The sequence below is a fragment of the Pantherophis guttatus genome, chromosome 8 (genome assembly GCF_059756535.1).
Source record: "Pantherophis guttatus breed Tessera chromosome 8, ASM5975653v1, whole genome shotgun sequence".
NCBI lineage: Eukaryota > Metazoa > Chordata > Lepidosauria > Squamata > Colubridae > Pantherophis > Pantherophis guttatus.
In genome coordinates this window covers 61,952,935-61,976,856 of record NC_142070.1, presented here as the reverse complement: position 1 = coordinate 61,976,856, position 23,922 = coordinate 61,952,935, and the positions used below count along the sequence as shown (strand labels likewise).

General features: G+C 33.6%; 1 protein-coding gene across 5 annotated transcripts; it reads right to left on the bottom strand.

Annotated features, from left to right (window-relative positions):
• Nucleotides 1–248: 248 nt before the first annotated feature.
• Nucleotides 249–22,604, bottom strand: RBM46 (RNA binding motif protein 46). Of its 5 annotated transcripts, none has more exons than XM_034432886.3 (7): nt 22,355–22,552; nt 20,290–20,435; nt 14,186–14,347; nt 12,540–13,007; nt 9,045–9,827; nt 4,814–4,873; nt 249–1,314 (listed from the first exon to the last, which is right to left on the bottom strand). In XM_034432886.3, the coding sequence occupies exons 3-6, from the start codon at nt 14,334–14,336 to the stop codon at nt 4,818–4,820; spliced, it is 1,458 nt and encodes a 485-aa protein (XP_034288777.1). In that variant the 5' UTR covers nt 14,337–14,347; nt 20,290–20,435; nt 22,355–22,552; the 3' UTR covers nt 249–1,314; nt 4,814–4,817. The 5 variants fall into 5 exon arrangements, with proteins under 5 accessions (XP_034288777.1, XP_087731401.1, XP_034288772.1 ...); XM_087875275.1 differs by having other exon boundaries at nt 20,827–22,385; XM_034432881.3 differs by lacking the exon at nt 4,814–4,873 and having other exon boundaries at nt 22,355–22,604.
• Between the last annotated feature and the right edge of the window lie 1,318 nt (nt 22,605–23,922).

The window sequence follows — 23,922 nt, the reverse complement described above, 5'->3', positions numbered from 1 at the left end:
AGTTTCTTTTGTTGCAATATAATATATGAAACTTTTTCAACAAACATGTTTCCTCTGCTGTCTTCTGCTGGCATATAGCAGTGTATTTTAAATTCATGAATGAAATAAATTTTAACATTTGAATCAATTTGGTGAGTTCTCTTATGAAATAATATTGCTCATCTTTTTTGTCTGATTCCTGTATTAATTAGGTCTAATGGAACAGAGATTCAACTTTCTCTGCAGTATAAACGAAGCATTACATACTGTGGCTTGCAAAATGAATTTTATTATAATTCTACAATTTTATTACAGTTCTATCTCTGTTAGAAGCAAGAGCTTCGCTACTCTAAGGTCAGAGGCAGAACTACTCTTTTGACCAACTAGCGAATCAACTAATACAGACACACAAATCCTAATCCTGTGGTGAGGGTTCAAATAGCTTTAGGTCCGCAAACTAAAGAAAATTTCATACTATTTTCTGTATTTGCGTATTGTTTGCTCATGCTTAATTACTACAGGAGAAATAAAATGAACTTTGAAATTTATCAATATTTACTTTAAATATTAAAAAGGAATCCAAACTATTTTAATACAGCAAGATTTTAATGTCAAAGTGACTGTATTTAAGTAGGGAATTAAACACATGATATGAACGTTAAAAGCATTACAACGTGGAAATAGAACAATATTTTCAACAAATAAAATTTAACAATGTAAACAGTGGATTAATAAAACAAATATCATGCAACTAAAATATACAATGTAATTTTAAAGGACCCCAAATGTTTATATGTTCGGAGTTAAGGTTTCTGTTTTTTTAAAAAAAAAATACTGTGCATCATTTCCTTCTTACATAATACTTTGCTTTTCACCAAATACTGCTTTTCATCTCCAAAGAATGGATTCTTGGTAACAAGATTACAACAATTGCATGCATTTAAAATATTTTAAAGCTTCTATTTAATGAGAAAAATTATTTTAAAAAAACATTTAAATGGGTTTTCTTATCTATATTTTATAAGCAATATGAAATAACCAAGCAAAAGCAATTGTATAAACACAATTAAAACTAAAACTACATTATAGGGTTTTTTTTAAAAAAAGTAATTTTTTTCATCCAGCTATTTTTTCCTCAAAAGAATGAGGCCTGACTGGAGATGTACAAACGCTGTCCAACATGGTTGCTATTAGCAAGTGGAATTGATGATGATAAGGGATAGCTTGGATAAGAATATGGTCTTGATGTATATGGTAATACGCTGGTTGTTCCAGAAGAAAGTGTAGCACTAACAGGAGAAATGTTATTTACTGGATTTCGACAAAAATTGTATTCTGCAAAAGAAATTTATGCAGCATGAATATCAATTTCAAAAGAAAATTGGAGAAATCATGTCAGCATAATTCCCTCTAAATACTTCTTATTCTAAATCTTACCCCTCAAAAACATAGGAATTATAGAGGGTTACTACTATATAAATACAATTTTGATCCCAGGCTTTCTAAACCTTTTGTATTAGAGTTGTGCCTTGTAGTGCCTTGTTTTGATAAAATTTCACATGAAGCACTCTTTGCAAGTTGAAAGGTGAAATATTTTCTATAAAAGCAAAGCAGGTCATTTCAAGGTCTATCCAACAATTCCAATAGCTACAAGTGACTTCTGCAAATACACTATGCATACACGAGCTACTTTTTCTATTCAGTGACTGGGAACAAAAACAGCATTTCCACTTATGCAAAAGCCATTTCCCACTACTAGAACTACTGGAGTAAGTGCAAAATCTCAATGGATTAATTGCACTGCATCCATTCTTCAACGTAAGAAACTAAACACTTCTGCAGGTGTATAGGTTTCACTGAGATTAGGTGCATTCATTTTGCACGTCCCTCTCAAAAGAATGAATATGATTATCTTAATGTATTTTAATATAATGAAGTAATGTAGAACTTTTGTGATTCTTCACATATTTAAGATACTGCTGAAATCTAGATAACTCTGAATGTTTCAATGAGAAAAAAAATGTAGAATCTGAAGAACCATTCTGTAACCTGATTAATTCCTACTACCTGTCCAATACATCCATAGTGTACACTATTCTTATATAATTCAATATTTGACTGTTACAACATTAAGTTACTTATTTTAATAAGAAAAAAATACTGAAAGCCAAGACAAGAAACTGAAACTGCAAAATCTTATTATGACATACAAGAAAAATATTATGTTCCAAGAAGCTATAGATACTTAATGATTATATACAAATGGACTTCTATTATTTAAAATCTTACAATTTGCATGGAGTAGGATTCAACACCTTTTTCTTAGGAAAGCCCAAGCCATTGATATTGATATGAAGGTAAAAGTAAAGGTTTCCTCTGTCCAGTAGTGTCTGACTCTAAAGTGGTGCTCATGTTTCTTAACCGAGGAAGCATTAGCATTATTTGCATCGTTTGAAGACATGGTCATGTGGCCAGCATGACTATACGCCAAGGCACAAAGAACGATATTATCTTCCCACTGAAGTCATACCTATTTATCTATTTGCACTTGCATGTTTGTGAACTGCTAGGTGGGCAGGAGCTGAGGCAAGTAACGGGAGTTCACTCCATCGTGCAGTGCTCAGGTATCAAACTCAGGCTGTCAAGCTCAGTCTTTAACCACTGAGCTATTGCGCTCCCTGTTGTTGATATATTTATATCTATATATCTATATCTATCTATCTATCTATCTATCTATCTATCTATCTATCTATCTATCTATCTATCTTTAATTAGGTCATGTTTAATGTTTTTGGACTAGAGTCATACATTCATTTCCTGGAAATAAATCTCACTTACACAATAGGGTTTATTTATAGTTGGTATAATCAAAACTACATGATTGATAAATTTATGTTATAGTAAATTTAAACATTTTCACTTAAACTTTTAGTTACATCTTATATTTTGCACAAGCAAATGGAAAATATTTTCCTGCCACAATAAAATTAAAATAATTTTTCAAAAAATAAGATGGTTTTAATCTTTGCCTTTAAGATTTCATATGTGTTAGCAATAAACTGTTCAGAAAAAATAAAGTGGCAGCATTTTTAGTCATGTTACATAGCCAATATGTAAAAGAGCAGTGACATCTTTTAGATGTAAAGTAGGGATTTTAAATATAATTAAAATCTTTTTCAATACGTTGGCATTGATATGCATAATATACACTCCTTGACTTACAACCATTTGTTTAATGACTGTTCACTCACTTAATAAGTGCCTTGCATAGCAATGGAAATTTTGTGCCCAACTGTGATCGTCAATAGAAAGTTGTTGTTTTTTCTAACAAATGATACAGTACATCATAAGATAACAAGAGTGAGATTGAAATCATAATTTCAATATAATAAGCCTAAACAAAACACTATTAAAATCATAGAATGAGCCTCTTTCATTCCATCAGGCAATACAATACACTTAAACTGATTTGACAGTTATATTCTAATATACAAAGTATATGGCTTACTATAAATGCTATATTGCAATTTTGCAGTTATTAAAGTGAAAGGACTTTAATAACTGCAAAATGTAAAGATCTGTGTAAATATCTAATCAAGAGAAAGTAAATAAACAACATCATAACATCTATTTTATGTAAACTTCAACATATTTGAGAAAGATATTCTTTCTGCTATTTTGCTACTTTTAAGGTTACAAAACTGATATGTAATTAGATTAGATTAGTTAGGTTAAAAGTTATTAAATGTTTTAATTTGTAATTTGATTTCTTGAACCTTATATTTTCCAAAGTTTTTCCCACTAGAACATAAATTTCACATCTAATAAACCACAGCACAATATTATGTAATATTTAATATTTATAAAAGCATCATGAGCATAACTTCAAAAGGAAGATAAAAATATGGACCATGAAAAGTAATCTGAATTTGCTAGTTGAAATTTTACAAACAAAATATTCAGTAAAAGCTGTAAGAATAAAATTATTTCCATCTCTTTCTTATATGAAATAAGGACCTGGTTTGTGGGGGCAAAAAGCTGACTTTGTATAAAAAAGAACACCGCTTGAGGGGGGCCCCGAAAGCCCTACTAAGTAGGTATATACAAAAGTATGAAGGCTATTGTTTAACGCATTGTAAGCCGGCCTGAGTCTCCGGAAAAGGGCGGCATATAAATCGAACCAATAAATAAATAAATAAATAAATAAATAAATAAATAAATAAATAAATAAATAAATAAGAAATTTTGATTATTTTTAAAAAAATCTGATAGCATATTTCTATAAATACAGTGTTTCCCTGAAAATAAGACCCTGTCTTATATTTTTTGAACCCTAAAATAAGCCTTATTGCCATGCGTACAAAAGCCCAATTGGGCTTATTATCAGGGGATGTATTATTTTGGGGGAAACAAAGTATATTTACATTGTTTTGTCAATAATTTAGCATTCATCCTTATTCTCTTATCTAGTTGACTTTGAAAATTTGAACATTATAATTTTGAATATGCAATGCTTACATTATTAACTGTATTATCTAAGGACAGTTTATACCAGGGGTTGCCAACCTTTCAGACCTCAGGGACCACTAAATTCATAATTTTAAATCCCGCGGACCACTAATATGAATTTTTTAAAAAGATAAATATTTAGTACAATATAAAAATGCAAATAATTGTTTTGCGGACCACCAAAATTTTCTCACGGACCACCACAACCACTGGTTTGTGACTGCTGGTTTATACTACTTTATCAATGTCAAATACAGTATCAAAAAAATTGCTAGAGTTAAACCAAGCACCAATTTTACTCATTTGCTTCATTTAAGTTACTTACCTGTTTACTTTGTCCAAATTTTCCTATGCAGATCCAGACTGGAGAGGTTATGTACCCTTTCTGCAAGTGGTGGAGACAGAATGTAACACTCTTCAAAGGTGATGTTAATCTTCATTGAAATGTTTGAAATTCTGCAATTGATTTAACTGCAGTACTCTATACTACATATTTCATTTCTTTTTATGTATGTATAATCCTTTAGTTAAAACTGTTAAGAGGGCATTAATGTTGCAGACACATACATTATGTTTTTAATTACCTTGCTATGGAAGAAGTTACAAACCCAATAACCATTAGGCTTATTGTATTATGCTGGCACTGTAGAGTAACGTATGTGCAGATATGCGGGTTTAGAATATAAGACTGAAGTCAGATGTTGCAGATATATTTTCATTTCACTTAATACAAAATCATTAAAGAGTACTGAACACTTTAACATTCTATTCTGATATTTTTTAAAATAAGAACATTTTAAAAATATGAGCAAAGATTTTTTCAACTACGGTAATACCAATTTCTCATGTAAATCACCATAGTTTTTAATGTAAAGTGTAGAGATTTTATTAAAAATAAATGAGGAATGTTTATGAGTTAGTTCCCTTTTCATTCAGATCCTTTTTTCCAAAGGTAGTTTTGGAATCAGGATACAACTGCCAAATAAAAAATTACCATAAAAATTTATGCAATGTCCTGAGAAAAGCAGTTTATGTTTACTAAAAGCTTATTATATTTAGTATCTTATATTACTGGAGTAGTATGTCTGGTGTATAATTTTTGTGAATATAAAAGATCAATGGCAAAATAGCATATTAATATGTGAGACTAGTTTATAATTGTTGGAAATGATTAAAGTACTTTTTAAGAGAAGCAAAAAAGCAACAAATGTAACTTGTTTTTCAGAATGGTATGAATAAATATTGGAAGAGTATTAACACCAAAGATAACTTATTTAAAAAGCCACAGTTAAATTAACCATAAGTTAGCAATATATAAGACCAGTCTATGAGCTTTTTCCAATTGTGACAGACAGTAGATATCTCCCATCATTCAAGGTCGGATGATGAAGATTAAAACAAAATGAATACTTGAATTTTAGCAAAGCATTGTTTCAGTATTTTTCAGTTCAATATTTCAATATATTGATGTAGTAATATATTGATGTAGTAATAATAGTCTACTTGTCAGAATTAATAATAAGTTCCAATAAAAATAAAGCCATAATTTGATTAATTTGTTTCAAGTTGTGAGTTTATAAATACACATTCGTATTTAATATATGACAAGATTCACATTTTCATTTCCAAAAACTTCAGTTTCTTTCAGTTTTGATATACTTTTATAAACTACAATTTCCCCCTTCATTGAACTTTTATCCAGTTTCTTATACAATATATATTTTGATCACATATCCTTCTTGTGCTTTATAGTTTCTCCATGAACGAATATATTCTAGTTCATTTTCACTTTTTTTCGTAAAGAATTGGGCCTATTTGAGAATCTTTTTCCACATTTAATTTTTCCTTCATTAAATTTCATTGATGTAAGAGTTATTCATTTTCCAGCTGCTTTTCTATATAATATTGCAGGAGTAGGGAGTCTTAAAATGTATAAATCCACCCTTTCTTTGTTGCACAAAGGAAATTGATCCATCGCCCTTAAATATCTAACACAATCTATTATCACTGATAAATTAAGTAGCATTTACAAAAACAAAGCAAATTAAGGATTACCTCCAGTTCTATCGATTTCTCTAGGTAGCATAATGAAGGAAACAATGAGCTAAAATACATAGCTATAAAGTAGCATAAGCAAATGACAATATTTCTATATTATTTCTATTTATTTTTCAGCAAAACCTTTTTCTCATAAACATATCCAGAATATAGCAATATTCATAATTACTTTGTGAAATAGCAAGTTTGTTATTTCCCATTTACCAGATGTGCTTGACCAGAAAAGTTGAAAATAGCCTGCCTTTGCATGATTTTAAAAGACACAAATTATTTTAGTGTGCTATGACCCCACAATGTTTCAGAACTCCAGGTATGGCTGAATTTGAGAACATGCCATTATACGTATGTTTTATGGCTTAATGTGATATAACTGCAACCAAATATATTTATAAATTTAAAACTGTTATATTTAACCACTTGGTTTCAGTTGACATTTTATGAGCAGAATGAGCAAAATGGAGAGGATGAATAGATCACACTTTGTTTCACATAAATTACATTCACATTATAACACTAAGCTATGTGATGATAGTACAGTACATGAAAAAAACACCTTCAATTTGTAATGAATCACATACTGCAGTAAATTCAAATGTTTTAGAATAGAGTAACAGAGTTGGAAGGGACATTGGTCTTCTAGTCCAACCCCCTGCTTAGGCAGGAAACCCTACACCACTTCCGACAAGATAAATGGTTATCTAATCTCTTCTTAAAAACTTCCAGTGTTGGAGCATTTACAACTTCTGGAGGCAAGCTGCTCCATTGATTAATTGTTCTGTCAAGAAATTCCTCCTTAGTTCTAAGTTGCTACTCTCCTTGATTCGTTTCCAACCATTGATTCTTGTTCTACCCTCAAATGCTTTGGAGAATACTTTGACTCCCTCTTCTTTGTGGCAACCCCTGATATATGGGAACACTGCTATGTCACCCTAGTCCTTTTCATAAGACTAGACATATCCAGTTCCAGCAACTGTTCTTTATATGTTTTATCCTCAAGTCCCTTAATCATCTTTGTTGCTCTTCTCTGTACTCTTTCTAGAGCCTCAACATCTTTTTTACATCGTGCCGACCAAAACTGGATGCAGTATTTCAAGTGTGGCCTTACCAAGGCATTATAAAGTGGTATTAACACTTCAAGTGATCTTGATTTTATCTGCCTGTTTATGCAGCCTAGAACTGTATTGGCTTTTTTGGCAGCTGCAGCAGACTGCTAGCTCATATTTAAGTGATTGTCCAGTAGGACAACAAGATCCCTCTCAGTCACCACTATTGAGTAAGGTACCACATATACTGTACCAGTTTTTCTTGCCTAAATGTAGAACCTTACTTTTTTCACCATTGAATTTCAATTTTTTTAGGCTTAGTATGATATGAAAATCTAGCTTGAGAAATCGAGTAAGTTGCCATAACAAGGAAGTGTCTTTTCAAAAAAAAAAAATTGACTACTACAAAAATTGAGAAGTGCAGTGACTCAGTGGCTTAAAAGATGCCAGAGAAGATCTATACTCATACTACTGCGTGAGGGAGTGACGGAGTGAGCTCCCATCACTTGCCACAGCTTCTGCCAATTTAGCAGTTTGAAAACATGTAAATGCAAGTAGATAAATCTGTACCACTTCAGTGGGAAGATAGAAGCGTTCCAAGTTTCGCCACACACTTTGTGCTGCGGCATGATGTCATGCTGGCCACATGACTGAGGAAATGATTTCAGACAGTGCAGGATCAATGGTTTAAAGAAATGGAGATGAGTAACATTCCTTAGTCAGCTACAACTAGCGGAATAAAACCAGCAGGGACTCCTTTACTTATTACCACAAAAATTACAGTTTCCATCCCTTCTCTGTTAAGTATTAAGAAGTTTTTAAAGATTTTTAAAGGTTACTATCTTGTAGACTTATTTCAAAGGTAATTTAAAAAGGAGATACAAACTTTATACTGTAATTAACATAAATGAAATTTAACTTTCTTAAAACCATAAGGAAAAAGAAATTAAATGGGTATGAAAATCAATTCCCAAACATTTCTTTTTTTCCTATTGAACCTTTTTTAATGATAGCATTTTTAAATAGAAAAAGATTAATTAAAGATCCAAATTAACTGCCACTGCCTTTTCAATAAACACTTGAAAGAATATCTCACTCAGTGTTAAATGGCTTAAAAGCCAAGAATCCATGGATGGATAGAAGCAAACTGTATATCTAAAATAATTTTTAAAATATTAATTCTCTACATTTGCTACAAAGATTTTTTTTAAAAAGTAATAAACAAGATATAGTTTGCTTCTTAATAAGAAAATTAAAAACAGACTAGTATGAGGTGATAGTATTTTTACTGTATACACACACACACCCCTCAATGGGAGAAAAACTTGAAATACTGCAAATGTTTCTGAAGAAGCTGCCTACTAAGTGGAATAGGCATTTTAGATATGTTATACCAAAATAATAACAATTGAGTACTAAGATGATTAAAATTAAAACCAAAGTTAAAAAACTTACCCAAGTGCATGAGTGCAAAATGTGCTGCTAGCTCTTTTGCATCTTCTACTGTTGTGCAGAGTTTGTCCGGCATAAAATAACTCTGGGATCCATTTGCAACTGCCGGAATAACAATCTTATGTACCAGCAAAATTTTTCCATCTTGACTTGTAGTCGAATATAAATAATATTCTGGAGGTGCCCAGTTATTTTTGTTGCAATAATAATCTAACTGCATCACAGCAGAACTAAAATGACTAGATTTTAAAGAGTACATGCTAATTGGAGTAAGTTTTGTTCCTGGAAAAAATGGGTAAGTACACCTTTCAATTTCAGGAGGACTTGGACTATTCTGCCCATTAAGGCGTATTGGAAGATTTGCTGGTTTTGTTAGTGATTTATGATGACCATCTTCTTTGTTTGTAAAGACTAAAAGATTTTCAGAACTGGGGCTAATTTGGCCATTAAGATGTTGTCTCCAAGTGCTTTCTTTGTTTACTGGCTTGGCTAGTGTTACCTCAATGCTAGCACCATCAATACATTTTCCGTTCATAACTGACATAGAAGCAACTGCATCATCTCGGTTGAAAAAATGAACAAAAGCGTAATCTCGAAGTTTCTTTACCCGTTCAATAGCTCCAGGTTTAAATTTGTTAAACTCAGCCTTAATTGTTTCTTCTGTGGTTGACATCATCAAGTTTCTAACATACAGTACTTTTACTCTCTGCATTGTTTCTTCATCTACTTCTTTTTCTGGGTCTGCCCAATCTACTTGAATAGTGTGCCCCCATAACTGGAAAGTTCCTACCAAAAAAAAACAAAAAACAAAAACAGTCTTCATCAGTTTTTTTTATTTAAATAGAAGTAGTTTTGCTCCCCTTAAATTTTGAAGAAAGATATCCAACAGGCCAGACTACAATTACTAGATACAGTAAATTCCCATTAGGTTTAAATACCAAGAACAATAAGGGACTGTATTTTAAAATAAATTATCTTAAGAAATTAATGGAAAGAAAGTTTTCTAACAGAAATCTTATGGTAATGAATTTTATGGCATTAACTTAGGGGTACTCACTATTTGGTGCTGTGATTCATAAATCAATAAACTTGTTAGACCTCTATGAATTATAAAGTATCAATAATTCTGCAAAAACAAACTTTCTCCAGTTATGTATGGCTTTTTGCAATGCACTGTAGAAATTTAAATTGCTGGTTCTGAAAATTCCTAGTTGCTGACTGGCAATATTGCAATCTGAACTCCTCTCATTAAATGGAAGCAAGGCAACTGGGAAAATACTACTGCTGAATTCTTAGTGTTCTCTAAGCTTGTTTGTTTGCTTGCAAACATTTTATTACCCAACTAGGCAACATCATCGGTGTATAATTCGCTTGTGGGAAGCAAACTCACTCTCTAGCATTGATGATGTTATCTACTCTCTCAGAGATCACCAAGGACTCTAAACCCTGAGCTATCTATATTCGATTCTATTGAAAATCTGCTGATGAACCTTCATTCCTAGGAGCGCCAATTGGATTTAAAGAATATGGCAGCTGGCAAGATAGTTCTTGATAAATGCCATGATGAAACACCCCAAAACACATTCTGCCTCTGTCCAATTCTCTCCGGCCAAGTTCTTGCTTGGTAACATCTCCCCCTTCTCAAAAGAAGCCTTTAAAGCAGGACAATGGGGAACCATTTTAAAGAAAAAGAGGTGAAGGAAAAAGTGAGTGAAAGGACGTGGAAAATAAACTAGAAATAATATACGGGAGATCAGGTAACTTTGGAGGTTGGGAGTTTGCCACTTGCTCTCCTCATGTTATTTTATTAATCTGGATTCCTGATAAGTGGTTCTTGTAGATTTAAACCATATTGACATAACCCTAATATAGAATGCAAACATGGACATTCTAATCCCTGGGAAAATCTGATGATTCTGCCACTTCAGTTGCTGAAGCTGGTAGTGAAGGAAAATGGTCACTATATCAGCTTTAAGAGTCCCTGCCTGAAGAACCTTCCAACATTCCTTGTTAGTGAAGGGAAAGTGGCTGGAATAGGACTACTTAGAATCAGAGGTGATTGAGGTGCTAACACACCACGACAAGACAAATTCTGCTGACTTGCTATTCATTTAGATTTCCAGTAATATAGAGCATTAATGTGTTAGGGCTCTTGAACAAGGTCAGGCTGCTACCCCTACTGCCCTTTCCTGGCTGTAGCAGTTGTCCAATAACAGTACTACAAGCAATTGTATAAGGTATGTTGCTTTTACCAGCAAATTACTCAGAGCTTTGTGTTGCATTCTTCCTTGTCTTGAGCGGGCGTTCTTCTTATGCCCATTGGTCATATGCCATGTGGCTATTTTCTCTCTTACCTTAAGATAGAGTGCACCCTGTCTGTCTGCCTTTTAACCCAGCAACCCCCAACCTTTTGGGCACCAGGGACTGATTCTGTGGATGTTTTTCCGCAGACCAAAGGGTGTGTGGTTTTGTGTGCTGCCTGCATCCCACAGATGGGTTTTGCTTGTTTGTGCGGACTGGTTTCTGGCATGCCACGGACGGGTGCCAGTCCATGGACCAGGGGGTTGGGGACCCGTTTTAGCCTATCAAAAACATGTATGAACCACACCTGCAAATTTGCTTACAAAACTCAGGCAATCTAAACTAATTAGATAAAATATCAAGTCAAAGAGAGATTGAGGTAAGTAGTTTATGACAATTTTTTTGTCATAATTGATTTTTGCCATCTTATTTCTAAAACTATTCATTTCCCTATATCATGAGCTCAGAGCACCTGTTTTAAAAAGTCTATTAAAACACTGAATATCCAGCCTTTTAACTGCAAAAAATTGATTGCCTCTACTGTAACCCAAGTACAGTGCAATTAAACCTGAAATTAAATTTATACCATGAATAATAAAGGGTTGAGATCCATATAATCAGAGTGTAGTAATTCAGAATAGAGGAATAGTCCATGACTGAATTAACAGTAAGAATACAATGCATATCATTAGCAATCTTGGCTAATTTGCAAAGTTCTAAACCATTCTTTCCTGTTAACCCTTTAGGATATAACATAAGCATAGATCGTGAGTGTGTGTTCAATGCACAGATGTCGCCTATAACTTCCATCATCTTTACAAAAGACACTGAGATGTCCTCTCTGCTTACAGCAAGTGAAATTTGCCTAACTTACTGTACCTTCAAATCAAGACTACTCACTTTTAAAACAGCAATATACAAATATCTACATTTAGTAGAAAATGGGAGGTATTTCTAATTTTAACAATAAAGGTTCTAGGAAAGAAGGACTCCAAAAGAGAAATCTACAACCAGGGGATAGCATAATACATTTCAGCCATGTTTATTTTTCTCAAAATCTATGCCTTGACTTCTACATGATGGAAGCAAAGGAATCTGGCACTCTTGCATACGGAGTAGCTTCTAGCATAACTTAAACATACATGTTCTCAACAAGAATATGATTAAACCTTCCATGTGAAGAATGAACATATTTACCAGGAATTAATTTTCTCCTTGCCATAGCTGCAGCTCTGTGGGATTCATATTCTACAAAGGCAAACCCACGATTTTTTGTCTTGTCCGTTGCACTTGGATACACAAGAACATCTACAACACCTTCAGTGACTTTTCTCATTTCATCCAAGATTTCTTCTTTCTTCTTTTCCTTTGGAATGGCTCCAATGAATAGTCTGCAGTTATCCAAACTTATACAAACACCAATAAACTTTCCAGGACGAATCTCATAATTATTAAGGGTCTTAATGGCAAACTGAGCTTCTTCTTTTGTTGTATACATTACAAAAGCATATCCACGATTCTCACCACTAAATTCCATCATCAATCTAAATTCATAAATCTTCCCAGCTCTTTCAAAAATAGGAACTAATTCATCCTCATATATATCACGAGGAATTTTTCCCACAAAAACTTCACAGCCTCGGGGTGGTGGCGGACCTTCCCAACCTTAAAAAACACATTCAACATATTTTTATTAATTGATACTAAGAAAAAAATCCTGGCCAATTATTTATCATATTATTTCACTGTCACTTACCTTAAAACAATTTGTGGGGGGTTTCATGTAATATCCAACAGATTATACAAACTAAAATGCTAATGCACTCTACAGATACTGATTGTCCAACAGTTCTCCATTAGATATGGCTTGTATCATCTGGTCAAAATTTATTTCAGTGAATTCTATTTAAACAAAGACCTACTGCTTTGATTTAAATTTAGTCCTAAATATGAATAGTGAGGAATATAACCTTATACTTGGTTCAACTGGAATACCTAAAATTAAGTAAAGAATTTTAACTTAAAAAGGAATTGTCATATTGTAAAGAAATGCAACATGCACTCCATGGTTATTTGGCACAGATGTGCACAACACTGAAAAAATGTTCGGTTACGGAGTAATCCATTCTGAACTAAACATGCCTGGTGGGGGGTTCTGGTTTATATGTGGAACGAAATGGGTCTGTTTTGTTCTGGACAAAAGTGATGGTGGGAGAGAAGAGAAAAAGCCAAGGATATCAGCAGTTTAGGAAGATAAGGGGACAATGGAAGAGAATACTTGGGCAAAACACTTAGGAAGCAATGGGAGGAATGCCAGTGGGCCACTATTGAGTTAAGCTGGCAGGTTAACAGTAACAGAGTTGAAAGGGACTTGGAGGTCACCTAGTCCAACCCTCTGCTCACGCAGGAGACCTGTACTAGGGATTCAAACTGCCAACCTTTCTGATTGACAAGCTCAGTGTCTTAGCCATCTAGTCAGGAAAGAGGTGAGAGGTCAGGTGAGAGGTGGGAAGGAAGAAATAGTACCAGGAAGATAAGATAATTTGAGGGAATATGCCACACTGGGAACCATGTGGGACAGAGAGAGTACAATGTACACGCATACCTATCCCACCTGGATTTTGGTTCTGGCAACCATAGCTACCTGAAATGGTTCAGCAGAATATTTGAAATAGAATGGTTTATTATGAGTTGGGTATTCTCCCATTTCGCACATACCTTAACCAAAGCTAGGCTACTACTTAGGCAATAATTACAGAGTCTATGTTTTGTGTGTATTAATCATTTTTCAATTATTTATTTTTCCAAAATTAATATTTTCAAATCAAGCAATAATCAAATACCTGGTGGAGGTCCACCAAATTTTCGTTGTCCATTTTCTTGAACCATATTATAGCCTGTCTTCTCCATAAGAGCCAATAAAGCAGCTTCATTCTGAGTACGAGATCTAACTTTATTACATCCATTTGTTACATCTGTGTGTTCTTCATTCATTTCTGTAACATCTTAAGGAGAACCAAGTTATTATATACATGGAAAACATTCCATAGAAAGGAGTTTTTACATGAAAATCAAACATTTACATGTATAATTTCAAGGAAAAGTAAAGCTATACCTATAGAAAGTTGCAGAAGATTCTCAAGATGGTTTATTAAATTGTGATTTTGATCACATAGGTTTTCAACATATATACTGTATGGTTTATTTCTGATTTTACTGCTACATTCCCCAAAGAATCAAACTGCTATATATATGGAAATGAATAATATGGCAAACTAAATCAAACTATCTAAATCATGCATACTGTACATTAAATTAAAATTGAAATCATGTTCAAGATTTCAAGATTTAGACTTTCCTTCTGAGATTATAGAAAGTGCTTTGAGAAATCTAATGTCAAAAACCTCCTTCATCCAAACTTTCTTTCCCAATGGAATCTTGAGAAAACATATACAGTATTATGGGAATAGGGCAAATCCAGTTGAAATTTGCTGGATGCAGAGACCTCTACTCTATGAATAATTTAAAATGGGATTATGGGATTGGCTGGTCTAAATTATTTTGTGGACATCTGTTTTGCAAATTACGTTAAAGCCCTCTGAGAAAGGGCTTTGCATTATTTTGTTTGGTGAGTTATACTGGTTAAGGAGTTAGTCTAATATCAATTCTTAGCCCCAGAAGCTGACTTGATAATTTAGCCCAACCTACTTCATAGTGTTATTCTAGTTAGAAAATTGGAGAAGGAATATGTGAACACTACTTGAGCTGATGGATGAGGATATAAATTTAACAAATAAAATAGTGAATATTCAAATTTTCGTATGTTCATATAAAATAAAGCATACATTTTTATACATAACAGTATCAAAGAGCTCTAATACTCTTGTTGATCTCTCTCTGAGTAGAAATTCAAATATTTGATGGCAACTATTAGACTGAATCCTATTCAAATTCTTCTTTAACATGTTTGCTTTAGATAAAACAAATCAACAAAAATATAATAGTATTTGAGTGTGTAGAGTTCTGTATAAGAATGAATCCTTTTTTTTCTTTTTCTTCCAGAGAATGAACTTTGGGGAGAGATGTATAAATACTATAAAAACGATTTATGATAGACAATCCACTAAATTAATGATGGAGAAATGGCAGAAAATGTTTAGCATTACAAAGGGCACTAGAGGTTGTCCTCTATCACCATTGTTGTTTATTTTGACCTTAGAAGTTTTAAATAGAAACATTAGGCGAAATGAAGAGATAAAAGGGATGAAAATTAAAAAAGAACAGTACAAATTGCAAGCTTTTGTGGATGATTTAGTATTCATCATAGAGGAACCACAAACAACAGGCTTTAAATTACTAGAACAAATAGAGTTATGGAAAGGTGTCTGGCCTAAAAATAAAGATAAAACAAAAATCTTGGTGAAAAATATCACAGAAAAACAAAAAGGAGAGATAAAAGAGAATTTAGACATACAAGTGATGAAAAGAGTTAAATACTTAGGAGTATACTTAACCTCAAGATGTGTAACGATAAAAGAGGATAATTATTATAGATTAAAACAACAAAATGAGAAAGATTTGGAGAAGTGGAAGAATCTTCAACTATCACTTATGGGAAGGAATGCAATAATAAAGATGAATATATTACCAAGATTACTATTTCTATTCCAGACAGTACCAATAAAAATTGAAGAGACTTGTTTTCAACATCTTAACAAGATAAAAGGAAATTTATATGGCAAGGGAAAAAAGCATAAAAATGCTTCAGCACACGAAATTACGTGGTAGATTTGGACTCCCGAATTGGGAATTATATTTTGTCAGGTTCGCCTGATTCGCCAGTTGCGACCCTTTCTTGATCCATGTGCACAGTCACTCATGCCCTCGTCACCTCTCGCCTGGACTACTGCAACGCTCTCTACATGGGGCTCCCCTTGAAGAGCACTCGGAGGCTCCAACTGGTCCAGAATGCGGCCGTACGGGTAATTACGGGAGCTGCATGGCGCTCCCACGTAACACCGCTCCTGCGCGAGCTGCACTGGCTCCCAGTGGTCTTCCGGGTGTGCTTCAAGGTGTTGGTTACCACCTTTAAAGCGCTCCATGGCATAGGACCTAGTTATCTTCGAGACTGCCTGCTGCTACCGACAACCTCCCATCGACCTGTGCGCTCCCAGAGAGGGCCTCCCCGGGGTGCCATCAGCCAAACAATGTAGGCTGGTGACCCCCCAGGTGGAGGGCCTTCTCTGTGGGGGCACCTACCCTATGGAACCAGCTGCCCCCAGAGATAAGGAGAATCCAAGACCTCGGTGCCTTCCGCTTTGCCCTTAAAACTTTCTTTTTTCATCAAGCTGGGCTGGCTTAACATATTTTTTAATTTTTAATTGGTTTGTCATTTTAAACTGGGGCCAAATTAATATATATTCGTTTAATTGTTTTTAATGTTTGTATTTTATGTTTTTATCTGGCTGTACACCGCCCTGAGTCCCTTGGGAGAAGGTGCGGTATATAAATTCGAAATAAAATAAAATAAATAAAATTATATTACCATGCAGCAGCACTGACTTGGATGAAGAAATGGGTTGAATTAAGAAATTTAAGACTATTAACATTGGAAGGCCATGATTTACAACTGGGATGGCATGCATTCTTATGGTATGATAGAAGTAAGATACATACGTACTTTCATAGACATTATATAAGGAATGCACTGTTACTAGTATGGGAGAAGGTTAGAGATAAATATTATGTGAAAATACCAATATGGTTATCAACAATGGAAGCTTTAATGCACCCAAATGTTTTTTAATTTTGGAAATAATGTTAGATACAAGGATTTATTAACAGATAAGGAGGAATTGAAAGGGAAACGAGAATTGGAAGAACAGGGGATTGAGATGGACTGGTATATGAACATACAGATATAAACAAGATATGAAAAAGATGCTCAATTATATGGTTTTTATTTAGAAAAGACAGAGCTGGATAAGATACTCACAGGAACAGAGGATAAATTATAAAAAAACCTCTATAATTTCTTACTTGGCATTGAACCGGAGGAGGAGCAAGTAAAGAAAACAATGATAGCCTGGGCAAAGAATTTTGGATATTCAATTGACCTAGAGAAATGGCAACAGTTATGGGAAAGGAATTATAAATTAACAATGCCCACTGCATATAAGGAAAATCAATATAAAATGTTTTATAGATGGCATATGCCCTCTGAGAAACTGTTTAAAATGTGAGAAAATGTTTAAAGATAAATCAGCTAAATGTTGGAAATGACACCAGTTACCAGGTTCATATTACCATATGTGGTGGACATGTTCAGAAGCTAAAAACTATTGGAATAAAATTAAGATATGGCTGGAAGAAATGATACAGCAACGTACTGATTTAAAACCAGAGCTGTTCCTACTGGGTATCATCCCAGAAAAAATTAGTAAAGAAAATATTTATTTGATTATACATGTAATAACAGCTGCAAGGATTGTTTATGCACAAAATTGGAAAGCAGAGAAAATACATTTGGAAGGAGAAGTAATTAAAAAAATTTTAGACTATGCAGAAATGAATAGATTGACTTTGATGATTAAACAAAGAGGAGATTCAGAATATTTTAAGATATGGAATCAATTTAACCATTGGTTAGAAAAGAGATATAAATAAGTAAATTAATTGTTATGTATAAAAATGCTACAATTAGAATATTGTGTTAGTGATAAATTGTTGTAATGGACTTGGCGAGAATGAAGATAGAAGAAATAACAAAAAGAAGAATTTTTGGAGACAACAACGAGAAGGAATGACTGATTTATTAAATGTTTGTCTAAAAAATAATATATATATATATATATATATATATATATATATATATATATATATATATATAAAGAATGAATCCTTATTTTTTTTACAGTAGAACCCATTGCTATTTGATTTAAATACTTATTAATCAACTACGTGAATTGAAATGCTTCATTGTGGAGAACTAAATTATATAATGTGATTTCAAACATCATATTCAAATTAATCCAGCATTTGTTTTATAATTTGGGATTGAAAATTCAGTAACAGACTGGAGTACAGTATTCCTCGACTTACAGCCACAATTGGGACCACAGTTTCTGTTGCTAAAAAACACAGTTTTTGAATCTATCCCAATTTTAGGCCTTTTTTCACCATGGTTTTTACGTGAATTACTGTAATTATTAAATGAATCACATGGTCATTATACAAATTCAGCTTTTCCCATTGACTTTGCTTGTTGAAAGCCCGTGGGAAGGTTCAAATGGTCATCACATGACCCTTGGATGCTGCAACCATCATAAACACACACCAATTGCCCTTAATTTTGATCACGTAAACATAGGGATGTGTGATGGTTGTAAGTGCAAAGACCAGGTGTAAGTCACTTTTGTCAGTGCCATTATAACTTTGAAATTTCACTAAATGAATGATTGTAAGTCGAGGTCTACCTGTGTATACTTGTAAAACATACTTTGAAGAAACAGTCACCAAAATGCATTTCTTCAACTCTGAAACAGCCTACTTTTTCAACTCAGAAACAGCTCAGGCTGATTGGCAATCTTAATACAATGCATTTTAGAATCATATTTTTCTACTGAAGAACACTGAAAAATATGTATCACATATTGTTTTATTACAGAAGATGATATACTAGAATTTAGAGACAAACCTAAACTAGTGGTGGTGAATTAAGTAGATGAGTAACAAAAACTGCTACTCCCAAAATTCTGCCAGCTTCAGAGCTGAGTTATCCTTTGCTAATTTGGTTCATTTTATAGAAATGGAAACAAATAAATAAATTTTAAAATTCTTAGTTTAGCTTGATAAGCAAGGAAGGGGAATTTTTTTAGTGGACTTCTAATAAAACAAAATGGACTCACATGTATAATGGTAGACTTATGTCAACAGAGTATCTTCAGGATGGATAAAAATTGATTTTTTTAAAAAAATCAAAAAATCTTTATTTTTATTAAATTTATTTTAATAAAATGCTTTTGGACTAAAAATCTATCTAAAGATAGTTTTCTATTAATAATTTAGTTTATTCAGCATGAAATGGAGCTTACTTATGTAGCATGAGGCTGTATATTCTGAAATATTGGGAATGTTCGTGAGTCAAGAGGGTCAGAGGAGGAGCCGCTGCGGGACAGAAATGACAGTTGCTCTTTAAAAATTATTATTTAAATGGAGTTGATTTAAATCAAGCCTTTTTACTAGTAATTTAAATCATGATTTAAATCGACTTGATTTAAATCAAATCCACGGGATTCTCTACGGGAAAGTAATATTTTCAAAATGAATATCTGCAGAAAGCCAAGCTTATATCAAAATGATATATGCATTGTGATACATTACAAATTATGCTCTTTGCACACTTGCATCAGATGCTATGACATAAGTGCAAAAGGGATGAAGTATGCAAAGTGATAAACACTATTACATCAATGTTTGATCAGGGGTCCCCAAACTCTTCAGCTAATTGATCCTTCATTAAGTTTTAAGTTCTTCATTAATCCTAAATGTTTATTAAATGAAAATAATGTAATAAATCTACTTTAATAATGCTATGAATATTAGCAACAGAGACAAAGCTGCTCTCACTGGTAGCTATCCAACCTAGGCAACAAGCTAGCCCACTAGCCACTTCACATTCAGGACTAGGTACTCACATGGAGCTCTTCCGAGATCCTAAAAGATTAAGTAAACCCAATCAACTCTCCATCATTTATCAACTATCTACTGACCTTCAGCCATTTATTGACCTCTTGGGTAATCCTATCAGCCTGGGGTTAATACTTTGTGAAACCCTGTTCCAAACTGTATTTTAAAACTTACATACCACAGTGTTCAGAGTACTTAGAAGAGAGAAAAATAATTTATATGCACACATTGCCCTTTAGAAAGAATGATTAAAACTTACAAGATTTTTTAGGTTTCAAAATCAGTTCACACTGTGCTCTGTAACCCTTTGAAATATCAAACTGTTTTCAAATACTTTAATACATGGGTTGCACAAACAGAACTCTGATCAATCATCCAGTCCAATAAATCTGATCAGATTAATATCTGTGGACAAAAATGAAATTTCAAGTAAACACCAAGTGGTATTAAATTTATTACTTATTGAAAGTATATTTAATTTCATTCTGTTTAAGACAGTATAGCAATAAATCTGAAGATTCAATTTATACAGACTTTTCTAACAATCAAGCAAGATATGATCACACTTGTCATTTTTTAATCCCCGATTCATATAAACAAATCAGGTTAAATAAGCAGGACAGTTTTTATAGCGAAAAAAAAATTAGACGAGGGATGGCATAAGTACCATTCATCTCAAGCACTTTTCCTAGATAAGGAAAGCAAACTTGCTTGGACAACACATTTCACATGTCAGCTCCATCCCCTTGAATGTTAAAATGACATATAGTGATTGGAGGAAACTTAATAAATATACCTTTTACAGCTCTAGCATACACCTTGTGTTTTGTGCATTTCTTACAATGTATGGAGGTTGAACATCTCTATATAAAAATGTCTATATTCATCACTTTTCAATTTCTGAATCAAAATATAATCTAAAACATAGCTGAAAGGCTATCATGAAAACACTGTTGGAAAAGTTCTATAAATACATTCTGCATCAGACACTATGGAAGCCTATCTGCTAAAAGTTAAGAATTTTGCAAAGAAGTAACAGTATTTTGCAAAAACCAATATCTACAGATTAACAATTGCCAAATTGCTTTTCAGATGCCATAGAATGTAAATCAGCTACTTTAGCATGATCATACACTAATCACCTATGACAATATTTTGTAATATAAAAACCATTTTCACATGTGGTAAATGAAAGCTCAAAAGTTGCTTAAGTTTGGAAAGCAATCACGTTTCAACTGACTTTAAAGTCATGAACCTAAAGATTAAAATATATGAAGATATTATGCAAATATTTTAACAAAATATAATTACTAGCCCTGCTTTTAAGGGTTTTATTTCCTATTTATTATTTGATATTCTAAGATAAAAGTTGATCATACACTATCCTGATATCCAAGATTAAAGATATAAAAATTCCATCTGATTTTGGTAAACTGAAATATATGCTTGCAAATAATGGAAACAATAGTGTTTTCTTATTCTCATTACTTATTTACAAGATGACTCTTTCATCCTGAACCTGCCTGATTATAAAAATTCATAGGCATTTTTGAAAGTTTTTGAAGGCCTATTTTTGAAGCCTATGTGAAATAACTACATATGTGATATACATCCAGGTGTGCTATATAATTCTTATTTTTGATACTTTGATATAGATGGCTTTTGGTTTTATCTTGGTTTAATTATTTTGGTTATATTTTTGATTTTTTTTAAAGAACAGAACGACATTCTAATGCCTTCCAGTCGGAAGTAATAAAATGATTATAACTGGTTATATCCACCGATTAGCTATTTTGCATCTGTACTTCCTCCATAAACATATATCCCCGATTTCTTTACTCCCGCCTGGCCCTCTACCTCCCCGCCATCACAAGAGTTCCCCTCTGCCTCAACGCTGAGAGTCGTTCCTTTCCATTTTCTCCTCGACTACTCCTAACAGTAGTTCATTTTCAGTCTGAAGGTCGTTCTGTTTTTATCAACAAATTACTTAATGGGAAATTTATCACTATTGGATTAAGTATTTCGCTTAAATTAGTGCCCAGGGCCGAAAAAAGGCACTTTTTACATTTCAGTGAATATTTCACAAGGAGGACTATTTCTACTTTCTATAACCACCCTCTTGCTCCCTCAAGCAAATCCTCATTTGAGGCGTCTTTATATTGGCCCTTCTAAATGGAGAGACATGCCCTGCACGAGGGACTGGAAATACTGCAACGAAGGTCCCATCCAAGGATTGGAAATTTAGCATCCACGATGACAAGCGACGCCTCCTCCTTCAAGCGTTTCCCCCCCCAATACTCTCTGTGCCCTACAAACTAGCCTACCGCTCCTTCCCTGTAGAGGAAACAGCGGCTCGACCCGCGCAACTTTCAGGCAGGCTCTTCCGAACTTGCGCGGGCTTTTTTTTTTTTTATTGCTTCTGCTTTATATGATTGACAGCACCTCTAACCAATTGGGAATGAACTAGTGGTATGGCACTAAACCAGGTGGGAAGATTCTCTTTCCCACTTGGGTTTCAAAGTGTGGGAGAGGATGGGGCGGAGTTGAACTTGGAGATTCGTTAGTGGGAAGGGCGGGGGAGTAGAGAGAATGTGGGCGGTGGTAACGTTTATTCCAACGGACAAGAAAACTTTCGATCACGATTGCGAGTGCGTTACTGCATATAGCCTATAATTGCAAAGTAATTGACAATTTATAACAAATTAGACCCACGATGAAGCAACCTTTTCCCTTAGACAGGAGAAACCAAAACACTACTTTTATCTGCCTTTCAGTAGCTGGGTTCTTACAAGTAAATACATTTACATTTAAACAACGTAATTTGCTTTGGCGATCTCTTTTTTGTCATGCGTTTGTGATACAGATTTCACTTTTGTCCTTAGTCCAAGGCAGTCTCTTTAGTTGTTCTTAACAATACTGATATTAATCGTTTCCCTTTTATTGTGACAACATGCAGTCTAGGTTGCGTTGTTATTTGACTATTCACCATGCAAGTAGAATGAATTGAATTGTAGACAAATATTAGGGAAAAGTTCAGCCCAATTGTTTTGATGTCAGCTCATTGAAATAGACCAGATTAGGAAACCCATTATGAATGCTAATACAGATAGTCCTTAATTTACAACAGGTTGCTTATTGACTGTTTAATGTTGTGATGGACCTATGTAGAAGCTACTTACAACCTGGATTTGAAGTTCTGATGGTCAGCCCCCCCCCCCAAGTTATGTGACTGAACTTCAGTGCTCAGCAACTGGGCCACATTTATAGCCATTTGCAGTGTCCCATGGTCATGTGACTTTTATAGCATTTATTTCCAGTTTTCAGCAAAACCGCCAAGAGCAAACTATTGATTCGCTTAACAACCACAATGGTTACTTTAAGATTGTTGTATTTGCTTAAAAATCACCACAAAAAAGATTGTAACATTTTTTACAACTGTCACAACTTACAATAATGATGGGCAAGGTTCCATTACAGTTTTAAATCAAGGACTAAACTACTTTTATTATAGAGATACAATAACAGAATCTTGGAAGTCTCAACATGCCTCCTCTATCTTCAAGAAAATCAGGGAGGGTCAAATCTGTGTTTTCTGCCTTGGACTCAAATTTCTTTTATCTGACCCTTGTTTTTGTTGCAGCCCTTCCTCTTGTTCCTCAAGGATACTGTTACAGCTGATTACATCTCTTTAGGATTAACATATCAAGAAAGGTATTGCTCCAAAGTAGCACTTGCCTTTGCAATGTCATCATTGGATTGTGGGTGATGCACTTCAGACTTGCAAGAAAGAGCATCAGTCTTGCCTATTCTATGAGCAAGGGACATAAGTAATACATTAGTCAAAATTAATTGTGTCCATTTGATCTGATATGTGCTTTCTATGGTATATAAT